The sequence below is a fragment of the Morone saxatilis genome, unplaced genomic scaffold (genome assembly GCF_004916995.1).
Source record: "Morone saxatilis isolate NCDOM2014 unplaced genomic scaffold, NCSU_SB_2.0 Contig16, whole genome shotgun sequence".
In the NCBI taxonomy this organism is placed as follows: domain Eukaryota; kingdom Metazoa; phylum Chordata; class Actinopteri; family Moronidae; genus Morone; species Morone saxatilis.
Genome location: NW_023339718.1, coordinates 7,690,577 through 7,700,166, shown reverse-complemented (window position 1 = coordinate 7,700,166; position 9,590 = coordinate 7,690,577). Strand labels below are relative to the sequence as shown.

The window sequence follows — 9,590 nt, the reverse complement described above, 5'->3', positions numbered from 1 at the left end:
CCAAATCTGCTTGTATCCGCTCTCCTTATTCGCACAGTTGAGATGCAGCATAACAGTAAGCACATCTGTTTTTAACTCATTTTAACAACATATGGACTCTCTCTCTCTCTGACTGTATTATGGCCACATACTCTCCTCTGACTTTCCTGAATGACAATGTCCCTCCTGCCAAAAGCAATACATTTCGTGTTTGCAGATAAACAAGCAGGTAGAAGCTCAGTATCATTACAATGCATCTCATCTAATCCAATTACTTTAGAACCTTATAAAAAAGGTAAAGAATGATGAAAAAGTGATCAAGTGGCGCCACTGTAGAATAAGTGATACAGCTGCAATGCATATTTAAAGACAAGGCTGTATGTTAATGTCTGTGACATTAACATTCCACCTGTTTAGGCTACTGTGGCCTGCAGTGGGGTGCACCATCAGCACTTTGTTGTTGTTTTTATAATATAAATATCATGTGCGGGAATACAATGCTGTAGATGCATCTGTTAAAGTTTATCACTAACTACAGCATAAATAAATAGATATATGAGCTGAGAATATATAATATGAAATAAACCCACAAGATAGTTAGCTTAGCTTAACAACTGGTAATAGCTAGTATGACTGTCTAAAGGTTCAAAAAGATCTGCAATACCAGCACATATAAAGCGTATTTACAGTATTAACACATTATATCAGAATATGGCTAGCTGTTTCCCAATGTTTCCAGTCTTCATGCTATGCTAAGCTAACCATCTCTTGGCTCCAGCAGCATATCTTACAGACAGGAGAGTGGTATCTTTTTCATATCCTTCTTCAACAAAGCCAATGAGGGTATTAACAGAATGTTGAACAATTCCTATAATTGTGAGAAACAAGCAGTACCAACAGCACTGGCTTGAGATTAAGGCTGGCACTCGATTCATTTCTTCATGGTAATTAAAATGTGTCACAATTAATCTGATAATGATGTATTGCTACTCTGCTGCTCTCCTTCCCATAGTACCCTTTAAAAAACACCATAACAAATGACTATATAACACACTGAGAACTGAGTCAAGTCAGTTGTTATTTATCAGATACTGAGTTTCACAAGAATATGTAACCAACTTAATACCGGACTGCCCTTAAACTAAACCTGTTTCTGGGTTTATGTCTGTGTGTGTGTGTGTGTGGTGTGATGTATGTTGGTATGTATAGCGCGCATGCATGTGTGGTATGCTCGCTTGGGTGTAGAACTAAGGAGGCAGAGACAGCCTGAGGTACGTTACAGTACCTTTGAACTTTAAGGCATGAAAAAGGAGGTGGATCGAGGCTATAGGGTCAGAAGTGACGTGAGTCATGTGGGCAGTGAGAGAGAGATTGAGAGAGGAGAAAGAGAGAGAGAGAAAGCAAGAGGAAGAAATGTGCAATGGATTGTGATTCACTTACTGGGCAGCCGTGATGTGAACAGTACAGACAGAGCAACTTTGCACACGCTACTCCCAATAAACCTACTTAAGTGGATTAGCAATGCCACCCTGGGGGCCTCCACAGACTTAAAGCTCTTATCACAAACACACACCGAAACAAAACATACTATTTTTATCAGTTCCTTTGGTTTGTGGGGAAAGTGAGTTTGGGATTTTGCCGAGATGTCCAGTATAAGCATGGAAGCAATGGCCAAAAGGGACATATGATATCTTTCTCATGCTTACACAAATGCTCAACTACTGGGTTTATGCTGCATGCCGTGAAGAGAGTGCCTAGCTTGGCATCGAGGCATGAGTGAGACCTGGTTGCTATTCAGGACACCTGTTGTAGCGGCCCGGAAACAGATGTTGCACATACTTTCCCAGTTTGATGTTGGACACAATTGGCATCTGCTGAAGAGTAAAAAAATGTGCCAAAAATTAGGCCCTGTGCTTTGATTTTTTGTATGTGTATGTATGCTCATCTGTCATGTGCTTATGACTGAGCCCCTGCCTCTCTTTCTATGTTTGTGCTGTGATTCATGTTTGTTATGCAGGTCTAGGCTGGCGGATTACATGGTGAACTGCTGGGTGACTCCGAACACAGTGAGCACCTGTCCCAACCAAGACAATCACCAAGCCTGTTTGGCCTCCTACGCAAGGCTCATCGGTCAGTACAGCCAGGGCTGTGGGTGACACTGTGATGGAGTGAGGGCATGTTTGTGTGTGTGAGAGAGAGAAAAAAAGCTGGAGTGGAATGATGGGAAACGTACATAAATGCACATTTACCACAAAATGCCGCAGTATTTTTCTCTAATTTCAGATGGTGAGATAGAGAGTGATTGTTATAGACAGCACGACATCAGTTTACTTTACCTTCACTTTTATCATGAGGAGCAGGCAGAGGAGTGACACTCTCAGTTTGTTCCCTCCTGGCCTGATATCTCCCCAAGCACACTGGACATCATTTCACTACTAGAAGCAATTAGGGAGTAGAGGCACAGAGAGAGCGTTTACTTAATTAAAACTCTTGATGGCCATCTGTTTGCTCATAGTGAATGTTGCTCAAACAATGTGTACGGACTAGTACATGCATATTTTTCAATCCCTGTCAAAGTTTGATAACAGCACCTTGATGTTGCGGCAGCCTCACAGACTTCCAAATGCAAATTTACATTAAATAACTTTTTTCCTCCATATTGGTTACTGAAGTGTCCATATTTTGGTATCAGTCACTGCTTCCCCATCCCATGTGTCATAAATCGTGCAGTGTGAAGTGGTAATATGCCATGCTGCTTCCTGGATTTCACCCCTGACTCCAGCTGAAAGCACAGACACAGAGAGATATTTGAAAAGTAAAATGTTTTGGTACAGCAGTGCTATATTCAAACAGACACTTCCTAAAGCACCTACTTTGCAAAATATTCATAACATAATGGCCTCTTTACATCTAAAATAAAGCATTACAGAATGCTTCACCTTCCCATAAACTCAAACAGTGCAAACCCATTCCTATGACTAACATCTTGTTGTCCATATTATACACTATTTGCAATAACTGTAGTCCATTATTGTCCATTAGTGACCCTTAACTGTTTGTCCTAATGTATGTATATGTGTGTTTGTGTCTGTGTTTGTGTGTGGATGCCCTCACAGGGACAGACATGACTCCCAACTATGTTGACAGCAGCTTCTCCAACTGGACCGTCTCCCCGTGGTGCACCTGTAAGGGCAGTGGAAATCAAGAAGAGGAATGTATGAACTTCCTGCGCTACTTCACCGATAACACATGCCTAAGTGAGCCACTCTCTTTACTGTACTACTCTGCATGCATCTGAAATGTGTTTTGTAACTGATAGGAAACAGTCATGTAATATTGATAAGACCATAATCGCATGAGGCTGTAGTTACTCTTGCTGCCATGAAAGAGTAAGAGTGAGCCATGAACTTTGATCTAATGCAACTTTAATGGTTTCATTTCAGATTCTGTTTTTCAGTGTCTTAGAGCTTTCCAGTGAGATGACTGTAGATGTGATGTTGTTGTGGAAATAAGGAGGTGGTGTGAGGGGGGAGGGGGGTCTGGATACTCTTCAGACATCCAGGTATTAAAATGTCAAAAGAAAATTAAGTTAATTTAAACCTTAATTTATAAAAATGTAAATTAAAAAAAATCATATAAATCGTTTAGAGGAAATAAAGCTGGAAGGATTAAGTGAAAATATTTATGGATTAATGGAAGGATGGAACTTCTTGAAGTCTTAATGAAAATTTGTCTACTACATAGTTTGATACAATTTATCCATGGACACCCCTCTGCCGCTGATTAACTTGGAATTAAATGCTCTTAGTTTCTCAGAAAGTCATTTCTTATCATTTCTCATCCCTCCTTTGGGCAAGATCTGCCCAGACTTTAATACAAAAGAAACCATTTGCATGTCATTTTCACATTCAATCTGAGAGAGTTAAAGGGCTTATCCCTTACGGGAGAAAAATGTCATGAAAAGGAACAGATCCAGCACAAATGAAATAATAGCAGAAACTAAAATACATATTATCTGTACATCTAATGCATAACACACAGGGCGCAGCATGACAGAGTGGTTACTTCAAACATCCTTGTGCTTTTTCACTGAGAAGTAAAATACAGTGAGCGCCTTCCTTGCTATGGCGGAGCGAGCCGTGTCATCAGCGCTACAAGACACCATTGCCTTTAACATGTTCCATTGTGTGGATAATGCTTTCAGACCATTTCAATAGATTGCTGGGGTACCATTTTAGCTGAGTGTGCAGGATGAGGGATGAGGCTGGGAGCTGAGGAGGCGTCTTGAAAAATAACACAAAATGCAGCATCTCCTCTCTGCAGTCAAGGGGAACAGGCGATAAACTTCGACACACCAGAGAGGAGAATATACACAAAAATACACTCAGTATACAGTACTACACATATACAGAGTATATATATATATATATATATATATATGTATATATCCTTTAGCTCCCAATGACCCTCATCAACCCCGCAATCTCAACCCTATCTTTCCACTTTCACTGTTTAAATCATTTTTTACATTGATTGACAAACCAGAGCACTTTGCAATTGAAAACCAATTGTTACACAAATCATTTATTATCCTCACTCTCCTCCCCACTGTCTTCTCACAAGATCAAGCAACAAAACAGAAGACTAGTATCAATATTTATTAAGTGTGGAGGCCAACAGAAAACATTCCAGCTAAGAGGATCGTATAATTAGTCCAAACATAATCTGAACCCTGATTCCCCTCCTCTTTCTAACTCTTTTTTTCTTGTTCTTGTCTCCCTTATCTCTTACTCCATCTGTCCCTGTAGGTAGGCCAATGCATGCTATGCCCAGGGGTTAAAGGAAAACTTATACGGAGTCATTAAAAAATTGAATTGCTATTGGCAATGAGCTTAATCACTCAGTGGAACATTTGGGTGCAGTAAAACATCCTGCGTGGAGGCCCTCTAGCCAACTAGTTTGATTTATGACTTTATCCCTATATCTTACAGCATCTGTAGGGGGATTGCTTGCTATAACCGACCCTGACAAACGCGATGCGTAACATCACAGCAGTACTTCCCTAGCTCTTAACAGCTAGCATTAAAGTTATTAGACTTCACTGGTGAGCTCTGCTCCTCTCTGTGCTTTTATTTTTTCCTGCAGGAGCCCAAATCACCAGTGTCGAACAGAATAAGAAACATGAAGGCTGCTTTTGTATGTGTTAAGTGTGCAGGTGTATGTGTGTGCCTTTGTGTGTGTTTTGCTATACAGTATGTATAGTTCTGTGAGTGTGTGTGCAACACTGTGTAGGTGGATGTAACAGACAAATCTATGGGGCCATGCATCAGGAGTACTAAGCACTGTGTGTGTGTCCATCCGATGTGTTCCACTACTAACTATCCTATTTGTCCTTTGTGTGGTGGTGGGGAAATGCCATTTCTCTTTTGTTTGGGAATGTTTTGAATTTGATCAGTCACATAAATCTATTCAAAGTCATCTCTGCATGCTGACCTTATAATGGAGGTGGTTGCCAAGCAATTACATGCCTTGCCTTCTCTCTGGCTGAACAAAGAGAAACAAGCCTCGTGTTTTAAACGGATGAGCAGTGAAAAGGTACTCAGCCCCTATTTTACCATATCTAGCTGAAAAGCTGACTGAACAGGGATTTATCACATTTTTGCAGAGGCTCACACATGCACTTAGACACAAAATTACACACATGCATACAGTACATCTGCAGGAAAGCACTCATTTTGAGCTGATTGATTTGCTACTTTTAAAAGATTCCATTTCTGAGTGTACAACTGCTGGCAAACAAATTGGGGTTCATCATCTCAAGTGCTACTATTTGGTCAGCTTGTTGCAATTTGAGAACGGCTGTTGCAACATAAAAGGGTTTTTGTAATGAGCTGAGGACATGAACCAAAGTTGTTTGTATGTGACAAATGTGTCCATTGTGTCTCCACAGGATTCCCTATACAAGGATAATTACTTGCTAAATTGATTGCATAAACATGTTAGGCATTCAAAAGGCACAGCTTAAAATATTAAACACAAGGCTGTATTTGTATTTTGTATTTTGACAGTAAAATCCTCCCCAGTGACAGATTTTACAAACAAACCTGTGATTGCTGTTTTTGATTAGTTTGGCGTACAACTTTCAAGCTTACTGACAAAGCAAAAAGACTAGTTCGCTATACTTTTTTTACTCGATCCTTTCTCAATCCCACTCAGCCTTGCCTCGTTCCCTCGGTTGCTAAAGATTGGGCATGGGACCAAGAAGTTGACTTAGAGCTGTCTGTCTGCTTGCTAGGTCCGTGCTGGGACGGCAGTCAGAAAACAAATGACTTTATATCTCTGTCCCTGCAGGAAATGCCATACAGGCCTTCGGTTATGGGATAGACAACATGCAGAACAAAAATGTGTCTGTCCCAGCTCCCTCAGCAACGGCGAAGATGGGGTCGGAATGGTCAACAGGCACCTCAGAACCTCCCTTTGTCATCATTTCAAAGGTAATAGGTTTTCATGAATTGTTTCATTGCTTGGGATATTACAAATGTTTTGTAATTTATATGTAAAATACGGCAGAGTCATTCTTTACTGCTTGTCAACCAAGTAGGCTTTTTGAATCAAGGGTATTAATCCTTGAGTCTATCATTTCATCTATAGGTCGCCTCATTATGTGAAATTTAAAGAGAATTTTTTTTGTTGTTGTTGCAGTACAAATACATCCATGCATACACAAATCCACACATTTCCAGTAGTTTCCTGCAACTTCTTTACATACATTTGTCAAAATGGACCAATTGCAAAAAGAACCACAAAATACTCCTCCACTCCGTACAATGGAAGGAGGATTTTGTACAGCGACGAAATCATGAAGCTCAAAACACTGCACCATTCACATTCACATCACATTCAATCTCTATGCTCGTTAAAGCAATTGGCACATCAGAACAGACGCTTTATGATAAGACAGTTCATGCTACACCCAAGATGATGACATTTGGTTGAAATATTATATTTCTCTCTCACACAATGAAATAGTGAAAGAAATGGGAGGTGGGGGTTTTAATCTGGATTAGAGGTTCTAAAATACTGGCCCAGGGCCTGTTCTCTGCTGAATGCCGTCTACTCTGAAGACTGCAGTCAACTCAGCTATAACTGAGTTCACCGTCTGGAGCAGAAAAACATCACTCTTCGCTGTGCTGCAAGAATGCACGTGTGTTTGTCTTTTAATAGAACTGTACTTCATTTTCTCTTCAAATAAAATGTGAAAATGACAGAACCATATTGTCCGCCAAAGACTGTCTCTCTCTGTCTCTTTTGAACAGGACAGAAATATTTCACTGCACTTTGGGCCAATGAGAGGGTTTTTTTCTATTCTTTTTTTGTATAGCTGTTGAGTTTGATTAGTTTTCACAATGAAATATTGTGCGGTTTTACAGATGTACTTTAGATGTGCCGTGCAGCCTTCTGGTGTAAGACTAATGATGTTTTTCACCTTTGCAGGAGACCTAGTTACCAATCCCTTCTGTATTAGACACTGTAATATAAAACTGTACGTTGTAAAACCCGCTGCAGCTGTTGCTGCTGCTGCTGTTGATGTGATTGTTAATGTCTGTTTTCAGTGACTATAACAGATATACACAAAATCCAAGCAGCGTGCAGTGTTTATGAATGCAAATTTGCGTGCTGAATGAATGACTCCCATTAGACATCTATTTTGAGTAATTCCAGGAGCTTTCACAGCCATTAAATGGTCACACTGCACCCGAGTCATGCAGTATTGTCCTTTACGCAGAAATCCTCATTGTTGTGAAGACAGCAAATTAAAACCTTAAAAATGGTGCAAAGAAGAGAATTAATGAACAAGCACCAGCGATAACAATAACAGTGTGTATGTTTGGAAAAGGTGCTGGAGAGAGAGAGAAAGAGAGAGAGAGGATGGCGGGAAGGGAATGGATGGTGGAATTGCTCTCTCCAAAGGTTCTGTGTGTGTATGTCAGTATTGATGCACCGCTCTGTGCCTGTCTCACTGCAGTGTGGTGTTTAATTTATTGTAAAAATGGTAATTAGGAAACAATAAGACGTGTGATTACTCAAGCAGGAAGTTTATAATTAGAGAGGGAGCTGGTAGGGACATTTTGGGCGGCCCTGCGTACTCAGACAACTATGCCTGGCAATTAAAACTTGTCAAACTTCCCTGGCAGATAAATTGGGGGAGTGTTGTTATGGTTTGAGTCCTCTTGGCAGAAGACTGACTGTCCAAGGCTGTAAATCTTACAATAGCCAGCACAGGCCCCATAGTACCACACACACGTGCATGTACACATGTGTACAAACAGTCTGGGTAACAGAATGCACTAGGTTTGTGATGGATCGATGGTGACAAACTGCGACACCAAAGAATAACCTATAATATGAAGCACGGTTAGAGAAGAGTGAGTATATGAGAATCTGTGGTCTGTGACTAAGCCTGTTCATGTCAGTCATGCTGCTCTCTTATAGTGTACAGTGTATTTTCAGCTAATTTAGATTCATAATTATTCAAAATGTCACAGCCAGTGGTCGTGGGCTTTATCCCATGCTCAGTGAGTAAACATGTGGGCTGAAGCATGGTCCTGTGTGTCTTGTAAGTCAGGGGGGTTGCCATCACAAGTTGCTTTGTTTACATAGATAAAAACAATAATTTCCCCATATATTAACATGATTCTGTAAAATTTGATGAGGGAAATTATAAGGCCCAAGTGTTATCTTTGCTATATTCCCAGGGTTTGTGTGGGTCTCACAGATAAGATCGATTCTGTGTGTCAACCTCTGTATGTGCAAACCCCCTCTCCAACCTTGTAGCCTTTGGGAAGCTGGTGTTGTCTGTGTTCTCATGTAACACTGTCCTGTGTTGATTTTCAGCCCAATTGAATAGAATTGATTTAGGACAGAAACTACGTAACTCGGGGTTACTCGATAGATAGCCTCAGGAGAGCAACACAATTGCACTGTAAATTTGACAATAAGCTGATTATTAAAAGAAATCACTCTCTGTCTACATTTGTAGTAACCTGTTCAATGACAAGTGGAATATATTCTTATCAATGGTTTAAATAAATGCTTATGGATGTTTCCCATCCTCTCTCTCTCTCTGTACATGTCTTAAAGCATGAGTAAATGTCAGCGCAACATTGTCTGTATTCCGTCACGGCTCATGCATGTGTTTGTGCTTTTAGCCTTGTGTTTATGTGTGTGCGTACGTTCTCGTGAGCTTGAGTGTATGTGTGGATATTGGCTGTAGCCAGAGATCTGGACTCATGTCAACAGGCTGCTGCCACACATCACTGCCCTTGCTAATTAATTGGCTTTTAGTCGCGGATGTGTTTGGTGCATTGTCAAGCTACCCATAGCTCCCCCCCTCCCCGTTTTTTTGGCAACTGTCTTTTAACCATTTCTTTGTAGAGTGTGGAGTATGCACAAGCCCAGGTACTGAGATAACTGCAGCTATTTTGGATACCCAACCTTTCTCTCTCTCACTCTCCCTCTTTCCTTTTTCCTGTTACAGGAAAAAATATGCCTGTCCTGTTAATATAATTCAACACCATTTTCTGTTTCATTATTTATTTTCTCATTTATAT

At 40.5% G+C, this 9,590-nt stretch overlaps 1 protein-coding gene across 1 annotated transcript in view; it reads left to right on the top strand.

The window, feature by feature from the left end:
• The window catches only part of LOC118326307 (GDNF family receptor alpha-2-like), a gene marked incomplete at its 5' end in the record, with an annotated part of 44,014 nt that overhangs the window by 30,602 nt on the left and 3,822 nt on the right, over positions 1-9,590 (top strand). Inside the window, 3 exon segments of the mRNA XM_035659287.1 lie at positions 1,997-2,109; positions 3,096-3,236; positions 6,331-6,473. Of these exon segments, the coding sequence (XP_035515180.1) occupies positions 1,997-2,109; positions 3,096-3,236; positions 6,331-6,473 (397 nt within the window).